The 15,420-nt window shown below is 34.3% G+C and overlaps 1 protein-coding gene across 2 annotated transcripts in view; it reads right to left on the bottom strand.

Moving 5' to 3' along the window:
* The window catches only part of LOC114330029 (transmembrane protein 132E), a 260,229-nt gene that overhangs the window by 33,541 nt on the left and 211,268 nt on the right, over positions 1–15,420 (bottom strand). For both annotated transcript variants that reach the window (XR_003652410.2, XM_028279327.2), the window contains exons 13-16: positions 13,831–13,991; positions 9,603–10,036; positions 8,036–8,239; positions 2,508–2,668 (exon numbers count right to left, since the gene is read on the bottom strand). Coding sequence is in view for 1 of the 2 variants with exons in the window: in XM_028279327.2 (XP_028135128.1) it covers positions 2,508–2,668; positions 8,036–8,239; positions 9,603–10,036; positions 13,831–13,991 (960 nt within the window). In the remaining variant the exon portion in view is untranslated. The remainder of the gene's footprint in view (positions 1–2,507; positions 2,669–8,035; positions 8,240–9,602; positions 10,037–13,830; positions 13,992–15,420) is intronic.

Here is a 15,420-nt window from a genome sequence, read left to right as displayed (position 1 = left end):
AACCAAAGTTAGGGATGTTAGACAAGAAGTTGCAAAGTTGAAATGGAGATTTGCCGGACACACTATAAGACAAAAGGAAGACTGATGGAACAAAATTCTCATAAATTGGAGACCGTGGCAATATAAACGAAGCAGAGGAAGACCACAAATGAGATGGGCAGATGATGTCAAGAAGCACGTGGGCTCTAGGTGGATAACTGTAGCGACAGACAGAGAAGAATGGAAAAGGATTGGGGAGGCCTATGTCCAAAGATGGACCGAAGAAGGCTAATTAGATAGATAGACGGTTTTATATACTGTCATTTTGGTTTTTCTCGATATTTCTTTTTTGTTTAGGAAATTTTTATACAGTGTTGTAAACAAAATAATCGTTTCGTTTTGATTCAATTCGAGTCTCTTGCCATCCCCTGACACCTGGTGTTTCGGAATCTATCCCTTGTCAAAGAGGCTTTACAAGTAGACTGAATTGCACCATAACGAAACGAAAAATAACTGCAGATATTAAAATATTTGCAGTGGAGTGTGGGTACAACCACCATCCACTTTGACAAGGGATAGATTCCGAAACACCAGGTGTCATGGGATGGCAAGAGACTCGAAATGAATCAAAACGAAACGATTATTTTGTTTTTTGTTATACCTTACTCGGTTTAAGAGTACAAATGACCACGTTTCATTAAAGTAATCTGCGACGCATTATTGGAGTGTTCTCCTAGCGGCGCCGCTTGGTACTACTGTATCTCGGTTAACAGATTACTGACTCGTGGTCGAAATTATTTTCACTCATTCCGTTATTAACAAATTACCAGCTTGCTAATAATCAACTGTTTTTTGGTACGCGGGATCCAGGTCTAACATGGTGGTTTAGAAAACTAAAGCAAGCATACGAAAAATGGGGCCTCAATATGAATATGTCAAAGACAGAGTATCTTAAAATAATGGATGATGAAGAAGATCCAGATTTAGAAATTAGAACCACAAAAACATGTAACGAATATAAATATCTCGGATCTATAATATCTAAAGATGGCACTACCAAAAGAGACATCGAAAACAGAACGCAGCAGGGAAAAAAGCGGTAAACATTCTAAACTTTCTACTATGGTCTAAATAATTAGACAAACAACGAAATTGACAATCTATCGAACCTTGGTAGAGCCTATTATGATTTATGGAGCAGAAGTTTGGCAGATCTCGAAAAAAGATAGAAAAATAACAAAATAACAGAAGTACCTAGTAGAAAAGGATTATCTAAGGAGAGCGTGTGGTACATCCAAAAAAGATCACATCAGGAATGAAGATATAAAAGGAGGACAAATACTGTATATTCCAGTGTAGATAGAATTGAAACGAGACAACTAGTGTGGTATGGGCACGTGAAACGAATGAATGAAGATAGATCACTATATAGACCAAAGAAAGCTTTAAATTATATACCACAACAAAGAAGAAGAAGGGGAAGGCATTCAGTTGCCTGGGAAAAAAATTTACGGCGCGTAATGAGAGATAGAGCCATCAAAGAAGACGAATGGATGGACAGAAAACGATGTCGATCGAAATCCGAGAAGCGCCAGAGGCTGTAGGAACCGCACTTATAGATAGATAATGGATGTAATTTTTAGACAGGTGCAACTGTGTTGTTTCTTTATTACATTCTTCTTTAAATCGGACGGAAATTGTAATTAAGAGGCTACAGTAGCGCACCATCAAAAACGGAAAACGCGGTCCAAGATTGCGGCTTTAATTTTGAATATTTTGTCGAGATATTTGGCACACATATTCGTAATATAGTAAAGAATGGCGGTACAAAGCGAAATTTGAGAAATATGTTAGAACGTGGAAATTACTCTATAGTTAAATACAATATTAAAAAAACGAGCCTGTACCGCCATTAAGCAAGAAAAAAAACTTTCTTCAAACAAACTTTTTCATCCCATGCCTAGATTTTGTCTCACATTGGAACTACTAAAAATTTTATCTCTAACAAGAAATCGAACATAATATTATAACTAATAACTGCTTAGGCAACATACAGAAATAGCCACTGTCATTTTAAGAAACCTGCGTCAGATTTCTAAGTGTAATAGCCGTTGTATTTTGGTTTATATTTATAAATATTTATTTACTTATAATAAAATTGTTTACTTCCATTTAGCGCAACTAAGAGTATAATGTCACAATATTCAAGTTATGTCAAATAATCCCGAAGCACTGTTGCCAAAGTTTCGCAGAACTTTCGAAAAAAGGTGTGCTACTAGGTTTGTTCGTAGAACCATCGGCAACCGTTGCCAACCATCAGACGCATGCGCGTTCGTAGTCTTCGAACGCTAACTGCTAACTGCGCATCGCTAACTGTTAACTGCGCATGCGTCTGATGGTTGGCAACGGTTGCTGATCGCTTGGATCGTACTACGAACAAACCTATTATCTCCCGAAGTTATACTGATGACGCGCTACTGTTGGCTCTTAAAGAATGCATGTATACAAACACATTTAACGTTACTTACTTGGACTATTTGAATACTGTACAAATTCCACATTATCATCCTTTCTAGATTGTGCTTTAGGTTCATCATCAAATTCGAACATATCTTTCTCTGTACAATTTTCGACTCTCTTCTTTGGAACCGCGGCCTGAGATTTTAAAGGAATGAGCTCGTTCGATAGCCTAAAACATTCAGAATTAATTAACCATTTGTTTACATACCATTGCTTATTTTTACTATGAATAACAAAGAAGAAAAGGGAGATAGAGTCGTTACACGGGGCGATACTTTCTCAACACACTCAACAGTCTTGTTAATACAATCTTTAAATAGATAACCAGCAAGAGCGATTTTAACAGAAAAGGTATACATCAGATGCTAGAATATGCAGATGATATTGTACTGTTCATTAGTGTGAAAATTTGGACTAAATGAGAAACTCCAGAGACGTATAGTTTATAGAAAAAGTTTAACGGAAGATTAAACAGCAAAAAAATTGCCTTGATATTGCCTTTCCAACATGCTGTCAAAATTAAATCAACATGGCAGCTGGGAGGCAAACATTTTAGCATTTTAGTTGGGTTTTTTTGTAATTTTGTTTTTTACAAGGATTAATTAAACAATTTCACTGGAAGATTTAATTTAAAAAGATAACATGTCTCATTTCTGTTGTGTATTGAAGTGTGGAATGCGAAGTAATCATGACAAAGGTCAGTTTTATCGGTTACCATCAGTGCTGTGGACGATCACAAAAAGTGATGAAGGCTGTTTTGAACGTAAAATCCTCAGATATAAACTGCGCGTCATAGAAAACGAGCACCCTAAAAAATGGGTCATTTTTGATGTCGCGTATCTCCTAAACCTGTTGTCCGATTTAAATGATTTTTTGAATATGTTATAGCCCTATTCTTTGTCAATATCTCTGTAATAATATTTTTGCAAAACAGGTAAATTTTCATTGTATACCGGGTGTACGAATCAAACTGTGTTTTTTTCTCAAAGCTCGCAACACCCTGTGGATTATTCTAGCATTTATAAAATACTGAAATTAGTATTCGACTATAGCCTCAGGTTTTCTTAACATTGTGTTTTTTGATTCATTCGCTTATGTTGGATAATACAAAAGTTATGTACTTTAACAACTAGCCATGTTCTTCATCAGTATAGGGTGTTATAAGTCTAAAGTGTTTCGGGGACTAAATAAGTTCGACAAACTTTAAGGAGTACTTTTGCATTAAAAATAATGACAGTTTGTTTTATAATCATATATTCGCAAAAGCTTCGTTTCCGAGATACGGGATGTTAAATTTTTTCTTACAAACTGATTATTTATTTATTGCTTTAAAACCGGTTGAGATATGCAAATGAAATTTGGTAGGTTTTAAGAGATGGTTATTGGGCATTTTTTGACATTCAACTAAGAATTTTATATTCACTATTGGAGCGCATACGGGTAATATGACCGATCATATTATTCGTATGTACGCCAATGGTGAATAAAAAATTCTTAATTGTATATCAAAAAATGTTCAAAAATTACGTCTTAAAACCCACCAAATTTCATTTGCATATCTCAACCGGTTTTAGGGCAATAAATAAATCGTCAGTTTTTAAGAAAAAATTCAACATCCTGTATGTCGGAAACGAATCATTTGCGGACATATGTTTATAAAGCAACCGGTCATTATGTTTTCATGCAGAATTACCCCTTAAAGTTTATCGTACTTCTTTAGAAACACCCTGTACTGATAAAGAGCATGCCTAGTTGTTAAAGTACATAACTTTTGTATTATCCATCATAAACGAATGAATCAAAAAACAGAATGTTAAGAAAACCTGAGGCTATAGTTGGGTTTTAATTTCAGTATTTTATAAATGCTAGAATATGCCACAGGGTGTTGCGAACTTTGAGAAAAAAACACAGTTTGATTCGTACATCTGGTATACAATGAAAATTTACCTGTTTTGCAAAAATATTAATACAGGGATATTGACAAAGAATAGGGCTATAACATATTCAAAAAATCACTTAAATCGGACAACAGGTTTAGGAGATACGCCACATCAAAAATGACCCATTTTTTAGGGTGCCCGTTTTCTATGACGCGCAGTTTATTTATAAAGGCATGCAGGAAAATGGATTACGCCGTAAACGCTATAATTTTGAGCTTTACCGCCTTTATAGTGAGCCAGTATTGGTAGGTCTATCAAAATAAACCGAATGGTGGCTAGGCCACTTAGAGAGAATGGATGAGAGGGAGCCGTCGAAACACATTTCTAACCAAATACCGGGTGGAGTGAGGAGAAAAGGCACGCCCAGGCACGATTTAAGGACCAAGTAAAAGATGACTCATGAGTATTAAGAGTACGAAATTGGAAAACCAAGGCGAAGGATAGAAAATCATTGAATGACTCTGGAACAGGCCAAGACCCACCATGAGCTGTAGAGCCAATGATGACGAATCAATCAACGACAGTTTCAGAAGCATTTCAGAAAATTACTCATTGAAACTAAAGTAGCAGGGATTTAGAGCGGGACGGGAAAGTCAACAATAAACAATGTACACATAAGTACTCACACAGTCAATTGAGAAAGTTTATGAACATTATGTCGACTTATACAGGGTGTCCAGAAACTCTCCCGACAAACGAAGATCGGAGATTCTTCAGATAATTTTAAGACAATTTAACCCAATTCACCCAGTCCGAAAATGCTTCCTAAGGGAGCTAGAGCTTTTTAAAGATGGCGTCTTGTAATTTTTCTTCTTTATGTACCATGTTCTTTCAGAACGTTGATTACCATCATAGCTATCTTAATTTTATTCACTGCCACCCTAAATAGCATGCTTGTATCAACACCATACCAATCTCGCAAGTTCTTCAACCATGAGGTTCTTCTTCGTACTGGACTGCGATTGCCTGCTATTTTTCCTTGCATGATATTTTGTAGCAACCTATATTTGGGACCTCTCAGTACATGTCCGAAATACTCCAGCTTTCTCTGCTTGATGCTTGTAATTAGTTTTTTTAGATAGCTCCAGAACGCTTCTATTTAGTAAACAAAAACTCGTACGCCTATTTATTTTCCAGAGATAAATCGATTCCATCAATAGCGAATTTCTAGTACCGGTCATAAGCGTCCGTTTTGGGTAGGGAAACGGTTATTTTATCACACACCTTTTTTATCTTTAACTCTTTCGTCTAACATTTCTGACATTTAATTATTAAATTGTGAGGTATTGTAGTACTAAAAGGTGCTCTTGCTTTAAGTCGGTAGGATACACCGCCTTCTAGAAAAGTCGATGAGTGACTCTGAAGAATATGTTCATATTCTTTTTTGTGATTGTCCATGTTTGTGCCCCATATGTTAATATCGGAATAATGCATGCATCAAAAACTTTAGATCTAAATGTAGTTGAATTTGCTGATTTCTGAGTATATGGTTTAGTTTGCCGAATGCTGCCCATGCTAACTTTCTTCTTCTTTTTATTTCTTCCATTTATTTAGTATTATTTCTGTCCTAAGTATATATATTCTTCAACTTTTTCTATAACTTTGTCGTTTATTATTGTCACGGTTTCTTTGGAGTGCATGACTTTTGTTTTGTGTAAATTAATTCAGTCCTATTTTAGAAGATTCGGTGTGTAGTTCTGAAAGCATGGTTTGCAGTTCTTGTAGGTCAGTAGCTATCAAGATTATGTCATCCGCAAATCGTAGATTACTGAGGTAGCGGCCATTGATGTGCATTCCCTTATATTTCCAATTTAGGTTCTTAAAACGTCCTCTAAAACTAAGGTGAACAGTTTGGGCGATAGAATGTCTCCCTGTTTGACTCCCCTCTTTAATGGTACAGGGTTCGTGTATTCATTTTCATTTAGATAGTATGTAGCTGTAGCTTGGTTTATAGTTTCTTTTATTAAGTTAATATATGTGCTGTCTATTCTAGAATTTTGCATTGCGTTTATTACGGCCGTATGTTCTATGGTATCGAAAGCTTTTTCTTAGTTTACAAATGCTATAAAAACTGGAAACTTGTAGGTATTCGTTAGATTGTAGAAGTAGAAGATTGCCCCTTCAAAAATACAGAAATAGCAATTGGAGCAAGAGAAGGCGACTCGCTATTAATCTCATTATTTAATATCGCAATAGAGGAAACAATAAGAGATATCGAAACAAAAGGTACAATAACATCGATGTTTCAATTTATGAAAGAAGTGAAAGGCAGCATTTACAAAACAGTCATCAGGCCAATAATGACATACGCGGCAGAAACACGACCTGATACAGAAAGGACAAAAAGAATTCTAGAAACAGTAGAGATGAAAACACTTCGAAAAATCGATGGTAAGACACTATGGGATAGAGCTAGAAGTGCAGATATACGACAGAGATGCAAGGTGGACAACATTAATAACTGGTGAAAAACGGAAGAGTAGAATGGAACGGCCACATAAGCCGAATGACAACAAACAGAGTAGTAAGAACGGCGAGAGACGGTTCCCCAATAGGAAGACGATCAGTGCGAAGACCACGAAAACGATGGAATGACAACTTACTGGAGGCACATTGAAAAAACAGTCAGGGTCATATCTACACAAAACGAAGAAGAAGAAGAAGTCTTAATTTGTGGTGTATAAAATAAAACAAGGTACTTAATATGCTCCAGAACAAATACAGTTAATACGACTGAGATAAAAATATTAAACGCTATGTGTTCGAAAAGGTACAAAACTTTAAATACCTAGCTAACCAATATAAAGGAAATAAAGGAAAAGTCAAACAATAAGGTTTGAACGTAATTTACCCCTTGTTGCCATATTCTAAATTTGCAAAAATATATAGGGAATATTCAGATTTTTTGACATGCCATGTCTATTACAGCGAGCATTTCATTGGCTACAAGGCTACATTGGGTGACGAGTCATTATTACATTTGGAGAGATTGGAAATGGTAACTGACGTCTGTCATAATAATGGAGGTTAAATATAATGTCAAAATATTGTTTTCAAATTACAATCGGAGAAGACGAAATACAAGTAGGTATATTATTGTTTTAATACAATTCAATTAAAATATTTGAATCAAAATCAAATAGAGAAACTAGAGTAACAAAATTTAGTGTGTGGACAGTTTTATAGGCCAGCTTATATTTTAACCAACTTCACATCTATAAACAAAAATCTTACATAACCTTCTACAGGACAACATGAGTTTGACATTTATAGTACAGATAGTTATCTTTGTTTTACACTCTTAAAGACAAAGAGAAACAATATAGCCGGTAGCTGCGGTGGTAAATAAATATATGTTTTTTATTTGGCAACAGCGCTTTCCTGCTAAATTTGACAGTAGCGAAAAAATTAATATATGAGCAAAAACGTGTAGAATTCGTTTGCCGTCAAGTTTGTACCATTGGGTTATGATGTCAGTACATCTATGACGTGCACGCCTAATTGTTTGAATTGGACCATAACAGCCCATTAATCGTATTTGCAGCAGTGCCATACGTCATTTTTGTACATATAATATGTTAAACATCTTTCCTTACCTATGGTAGTGTGACTTTTCTTGGTTCTTGTTTCTATGGTGGTGGTGATGATGTGGTTTTTTCGGTAGAGGAGAATCGGACGAGGCTGTTGAAACACCCAAATTTCGATGAGGCGGTACAGGTGGTTTGTAGTCATCATTCTGAGCATTGTTCTGAGAGTGGTGAGAATGTGATGGTAAAGGAGGTGGTGGAGTCGGTTTATTCCTAACAAAGTATTTATTAATAATTTAGTTTGTTATTTGAAAAAGTACAATTAAAAATGATTGTTACTGTTTCATATTTCGGTGTACCTACAGTTCAAAGCGACTATACCCTGTTTTTAAACTCGGAGGAGTAAACTCAAAAGACAGATTCACACCCAATAATGTCACTAGAAAAATCACCAGATTCATCTTCGTTGTTGGTTGATCATGTCGGCCATCGACGGTAATCCATAAATATTATTTTATACTAATACGTAGCTAAAAAGTTCTAAAAACAACTGTTTCTTATATAAATGTAGACTAAAAATCTAAAAATTCAAGGAATAATGTAGAAAACATAAGAAATCGCCGATATAACTTAATTAACCTATAAATTTTAAATGACAATAGTATCAAAATTTCATAAATGTCAATAGTGTCAAAATTTCATAACTTAGAGGAGTAAACTTGCCTGCAGTTGGACCAATTACAAACAAGCATTACGGCGCGGTAAATTTGAATCACTCCTCTAGTGTAAAGACGAGGTAGGTATAGTCTTTCGATAGTCCTTAAAAGTACTACATACGCCTCTAATATCTTTTATTTATTCTATTATTTTTGGTTTTAAACCGTACACAAAATAAATAAATGAAAGGGAAAAGAAACGTATTTTTGAAGTGTGTAAAAATATTTTTAATTCCTAGCTGAGCGCTTTCGGTTTACAAAGCCGCTTTCAGAGTTATGGTCAAAATGTATAAAGTACCAATATTATAGAGGGATTCCATTTTTATTGAAAAAAAAAATTATAAGAATATAAAAAGTCATATAAACATAATATTAAATATATATTTTTCTACAACCGTGTTAAAAATGCAATTTTTAGCACGCCATACGTGCGTTAAAAATGCTACTTTAAGGCACTAGTGCTTTAAAATTTTTATGGCACTGCAATTCGTATTGACCGTATAGGCAATTTTGATGTAATGTTAAAAAAATATAAAAATGGAATGTCAGTCAAGTTCAAGTAAAAGTTTTTGTAGATATTGTCCTGTAATTACGTTTGTAGAAAAAATATTGTATGATATGCGTGTTAAAAAGTACATTTTTAAGACACTCATGTGAATTGCAGAATTCGCTATCGCTCATTCTGCAAACTTTCACATACTGCCTTAAACGTGTACTTTTAACACTTATATCATAAATAACTATTATACAATCTCGTATTCAAAAATAAATAGTTAAAATCGGACAAGTTTTGACAAAAAATGCATTAAATTTTAGATATTTATTGGTGGTACATTAATTTCTTGCAGAAAGAAGTGTTGTAGTGTAGTAGAAAGAATGAAACTAGATAATAATATTACTATAATCATTTTTATACATACCACACTTGTATATCTGAATCACTTTCAGTTCCAATACTAATCTTCTCTCCCTTTCCTTTGGAATAAGTCCGACTGTCTATCTGTCTACTACTAGAATTGGCGTGGCTAGAGGAAGCAGGGAGCTCTATATGTGTAGGATTACTAAAGCTGTTAGACATTAGAGAATCGTCTGGTTCGCAATAATTCATATTCAATGGATTTGTAATGATACGCATGTCTGCTGGATTGCTAGTGTACTGATTGGGAGGCTCAATGGTAGCTCTACCAAGCCATACCCAATCGTGGGCATTTGTTGTCGTTTCTTTGGGCTTATGCGTTTCGTGGTGAATAAGGAAATTGGCTGGTGGTCCGGCTGATGCCTGCACTCCTGCAGTTATTGCTGGATTAAGTGGTTTGAACTTGGAAGCGTATACCACACATGATACAACAAAAACCTAAAAAATATTATAGTTGACTAGATATTTCGAGGGTTGAGAACCATAGGGCTACAGGCGACATTTTGTACAAAATCGGTTTTTGTGAAGAATTCTGCATCGAATGATATTTGAAATACGTTGAATTGTTTCTAGATGGCGGTGTAGTCAACAATGAAATATGGTTTCAAGTACGTGAAATATTTTCAGCTTCGGTCCATAAGGTTCCAAGCGATATTTTATGTCAGAAATAAAGTAAAAAATTGTGATGTATTTAATAAAAAAAAAAAAGATAAATCTAATTAGGTACATTTTTTCATAATGTATAAGTATTTTTTCTTATTTTCATTTCATGTTCTTGTTTTTAAGCATAATTTAGGAAAAATATTTTTTTCTTGTTTTCTGTTATGATTTTTAATTTAAGAATAAATATTCGCTTTATTTTGAAATTTATTGTTTAATTTTACCAAATGCGCAATCAATACTTTGGAAAATAAAAAACAAAATTGTGAACTGTTTATCTTTATAATTCCATAAAGTTCCAAGTACAAGGCTTATAGTGCATTAAGGTTCAAAGTACACTGCAGACGTCGTAAAAATGTTACAAAATCACACATTAGAATCTTACTTATGACATTATCTAACTTGAGGCGTTGTCACAATTTACCACACTGTAGTATAAAATAATTTGAACATTTACAGTCTTTCAAATAACCATGTTGACAGTTTAAAATTAGAAATTTGTTTCCTGAAAAATTTGTGAAATGGCGCTTGGAACCTTATGGTTCTAAGCTCTCGATTATGTATACTGAAACTGAAACTGATAGTAAAATCACCCTTATTATTGCAAAACCAATACATCAAAAGCAAAATAGCAGTCATGAAAGTCTTGAACACCTCTACATGGGTACAATTCTGAATAGTTTAGAACCAGTTAAAGTAAAGTAAGACAAATAGTGAAAGTTTGGAATTGTATTCATTTACTGGTCATTTAAATATAGTTTAAAAACTTTTAACTGTGGCCCATTGAGTCGATTTTCTATTATACTTTCATCTTCTTCTTCTACTTTCTAGCATTATCGATCATGCTAGTAGGTTACTGCCTGTTTATTGCCATCAAGTCTTCCCCGGACGATGAGGTCCAGCATTCTCGCCATCGTTTTGGTAGCCTACCCTGTGGTCTTTTACTTACTGGGTTATTCGTTTTTGCACTTTTAACGACTATGCTGTCCTCCATTGGCCGGCAAATTTTTTTGCAAACCGCAAAAAAAAACAGATTTAAACGGTTTCAAATAACTTGAGTAGTAAGACAAACAACATTATGCTAAATTAGTAAGTACCATAAATTTTTTAAACAGTTGTACTGACCGTGAACTTTACATATTTGACTGTACGACAGATATCAGCCACAACGAGCAGATGACCGAAATAATCAGCTATGTTAAAAAAAGGCTCGGTGATTGATGAAAGCTTTTTGGGTTTTTTCAGGGTAAGCAATAAAACAGAAGGAGGTCTTACACAAGACATATTGCAAACAGTGGAAAACGAAGGTCTTGACATACAAAATTGCCGGGGTCAGTCATATGACAACGGGGCGAATATGGCCGACAAATATAAAGGTGTTCAAGCAAGGATCCTCGAGTTAAATGAATTGGCATATTTTGTGCCCTGTGTGGCACATTTCCTGAATTTGGTCGGAGTGCATGCAGCTGACACTTCGGTGGAAGCTCAAAGCTTTTTTGGATCTCTTGGTAGCTTGTACAACTTTTTTAGTGCTTCCACTTCCAGATGGGAAGTTCTAAAAAAGCACGTACTCATAACTTTGAAATCACAAAGTAAAACCAGATGATCCGCAAGAATAGAGGCCGTCGAAGCTGTGTATAAGAATTTTGGTAAAGTTATACTGGCATTGGAAGAACTACTTAACGACCCTCTATCAACATCTGATACCAAAAGCGAGTCAAAGTTCTTGCTGGAAAAATTGAAAACTTTTGAATTCATAGCATTTTGTTGTTTCTGGTATTCCCAATTGAAAAGGATTGATTATGTGCAGAAGTTTCTTCAAAACGACGATTTAACAGTTGATCAGGCTGCAAAACACGTGCAGGGACTTCTGCAATTTATTAAATCTTTTACCACAAGAAGCCCTTGATGAAGCTAATTTTCTTGCTAGTTTAAACGACGTATCTAAAGAATTTAAGGAGATAAGAAAAAGGAAGAAGAAAGCCATGTTTGACGAATTATGTGAGGATGAAGTTGTCAACCGTGCCCAAGAAGACTTATTCAAAAGTTCAATGCTAGAAATCACTGATAGATTGGTAGTAGAGTTAAGTACTAGATTCAAAGCTTAGGAAAATGTCAATGAAAAGTTTGGATTTTTGAATGGATATCGAATTAATGAAATAGACCTCTCTGATTTAAGGTGAAGGCAGGCCTATTGGCGGATACTTACAAGAAAGACATGAACAAAAAAGATTTTGTATTTGAAATTGAAAGTTTCAAGAACCATGCGTTGGTAGTAGATCCTAACTTGAAGGATGCAAATGCTTCAACAACTCTTGACATAATTTTGAAAAATAAACTTGATGAGGGTTATCCCAATATCACAACAGGACTACAAATATTTCTAACTATCCCAGTATCAGTTGCTTCGAGAGAAAGAAGTTTTAGCAAATTAAAAATAGTAAAAAACTATCTAAGAAATTCAATGGAGCAACAAAGGCTCACATGATTTAAGCATCCTAGCTATTGAGCACAAAAGTGCATCTTTCATTAGTTTTGATGACATATTACAAGTATTTGCTTCTAAAAAAAGCCGTAAAATACAATTACCTTTGTAAGGTGGTTTATGAGTAAAGAAAGTTAGTATACCTAGCCCTATTTTTTGTGGATTTGCCGTAACGAAGTATATAGTAATGTTGCAAATTTCTAATAACTCTGTAAGTAAGTATATTTTTTAAACTCAAAATGTACAATTAAATTCATTCCTTCCAATAAAACTGTATGTACTATTTTTTATTTATCTACACCTATGCTATGATCTACATCCATTTTTTCAATAAAGGGGGCGGCAAGTTAAACTTGCCCCCCTTACGGAGTAGCCTAGATCCGGCCCTGCTCCATTCTCTTTATGTTTGTTCCAATATCTTCGTCTCTACCTGACCCACCTTCGTATGTTCTGTATTCCACAGTTTTGTCTGATGTCTTCACTTCTTCTTCTGTCACGTAGAGTTTTGCCTTGTATACTTTTTAGTGTTCTCATTTCAACTGTTGTCATCATTTGTAACGTTCTATTTGTGTCCGGTCTTGTTCCTGTCGCGTATGTTATAATAGGTCTTATTGTTGTTTTATATTTGACTTTGCTTTCAGTATTTAGATATTTGTTCTTCCATACGATTTATTTCAGGCATCCCGTGATTCTAGCTGCTTTCATTGTTTGTTCTCTGACCTCTTTTGAGAGATTTCCATAACTTGTTATTTCTGCACCAAGATATTTGAAGTACCTGTTCCACAGTTTTGGAGTCAATTTCCAGTTTGCATTTTATCGGTTCCTCGGAAATTACTAGGCACTTAGTCTTCTCCTCCATTCTACTTTCGTCTATTTTCAAAAAATAAACGATAACAACACAGTTATTAAAAATGCTGACAAACAATGAATTTTTGTTTTACAAATTAGGGTGTGTTGGAGCATTTAAACACATGATCTATAAACTAATAAACTAATGAATGATTTGATCTGAATTAATGCTTGAGAAACTGTTACTAAGGGCTTTGAATTATTGTATCGAAATTAAATAATTTATAACAAAACTTACCATGATAGCGCAGCAGAATACAGCTAAGAGAACGTACATACTAATCTCTAAAGGAGTTGAATGGTGAGTTGATAGTTGTCGCAGAATACCTTTGCCATTACCTTGGAATTGGCGAGCCTGTACACTGGGTTCATCGTTATCTGAATGAATAGGATGATTCCCTGAAAGTAGTACAACATATTACTACATAATCGAACAAATAATTATTATACAGTAAGCGCCATCCTACTAGATACATAGGAACATATAGCTATTACAGTCCTGGATCCGTTACTTTTTGCAATGTTTATTTTTATATCTAGTGACGTTTAGAACGCCAGAAAATGTATAGAAACCAACGAACTGTCAATACTGATGGACTGGGGTGGAATCGGCATGAAGCGAATTGAATGCGGCCAGGATGAGAGAGCGCTAGTCAGAGAAGGAGGGAAGATAATCGCCATCTTTCGTAAACAACGTTGATTTGTTTTTTGCTTTTAATCGATAGTGGTAGTTGTAGGAATATAGCTATAGTTTATATGTACTTAGATTTATCATATGTACTTAGGTTAGACTGTTTGTTGATTTGTCATTGTCATTAAATGATACACAATAAAATTACTTATATTTATTAAAAATATCATGGCGCAGTTCTAAAACCTACAAAATAAAAGAAGCCAAAAAGAAAGACTAAAACCAGTACCTACTTCTTTTAATGAAGAAGAGAGTTCCAATGATCGGATTACAAATCTCGAAAATTTTGTAAGTTCCACACAAGATAGCATCAAATATTTGCAAGATATGATGCAAGTACTGCTTTCAAAAACTACTGTTGTCTCGACTGATAACCCCGCAGCAACATCTTCTATTGCAGAAGAGGCTGAGACTTCAAAAACATTGACTAACAGTATAAACTACAATTTTTGTACACTTATCAAATCCTCAAAACGTACAAGACTTTATGTAAGCTTTGTCCATAAAATTTTAAAATTTTCAGTGACAATAAAGCATACCTATTTCCTATTTCTATTATATTGTAATATATTTATATTTCTCAAAATTGGCGTTTTATTTAGAATAATAATAATAATTACTCAATACATCTAATAGACCAGTAAGGATCTGTTTTTAGGTGGATGTGAGAGGTGGCATTCAGATTTTTGCGGATAAAGTTAGGTGATAACTTCGTTAATAATAATTGATTTATGCCCTTCTCAAATATGCCCGGAACATTAATAAAAAAAATAAAATATTTAAAAATTTCAAAAAATTTCGTTTTTTTTTTCTACTTTTTTTGCTTATAACTTAAAAACAATTCATTTTAGAACAAAGTCCTATAGGAATAAAACAAAGATAATTAAATTTTCTATTAGATGCGATTGGTTAAAAATGTCTTAATTTATCACCTTTGCTTCAAAATAGCAATACATATAAAATAAGGGGGCAAAACAAGCCTGTCTTTATTCAATGATTTTCCATCACTTAGGTTACACTTGGAACCTTCCTAATTCGCTTAGAAAATTTTTGTAATGTGCTAAAACCGTACACCAAATTTCATTAAAATTGACTTACTAGATTTTGCATAATTATTTTGCAATCTAAACTTTTTTT

Source organism: Diabrotica virgifera, chromosome 1 (assembly GCF_917563875.1).
Source record: "Diabrotica virgifera virgifera chromosome 1, PGI_DIABVI_V3a".
Taxonomy (NCBI): domain Eukaryota; kingdom Metazoa; phylum Arthropoda; class Insecta; order Coleoptera; family Chrysomelidae; genus Diabrotica; species Diabrotica virgifera.
Note: the sequence above shows the minus strand (reverse complement) of the source record. Positions and strands in the feature narration are given on the sequence as shown.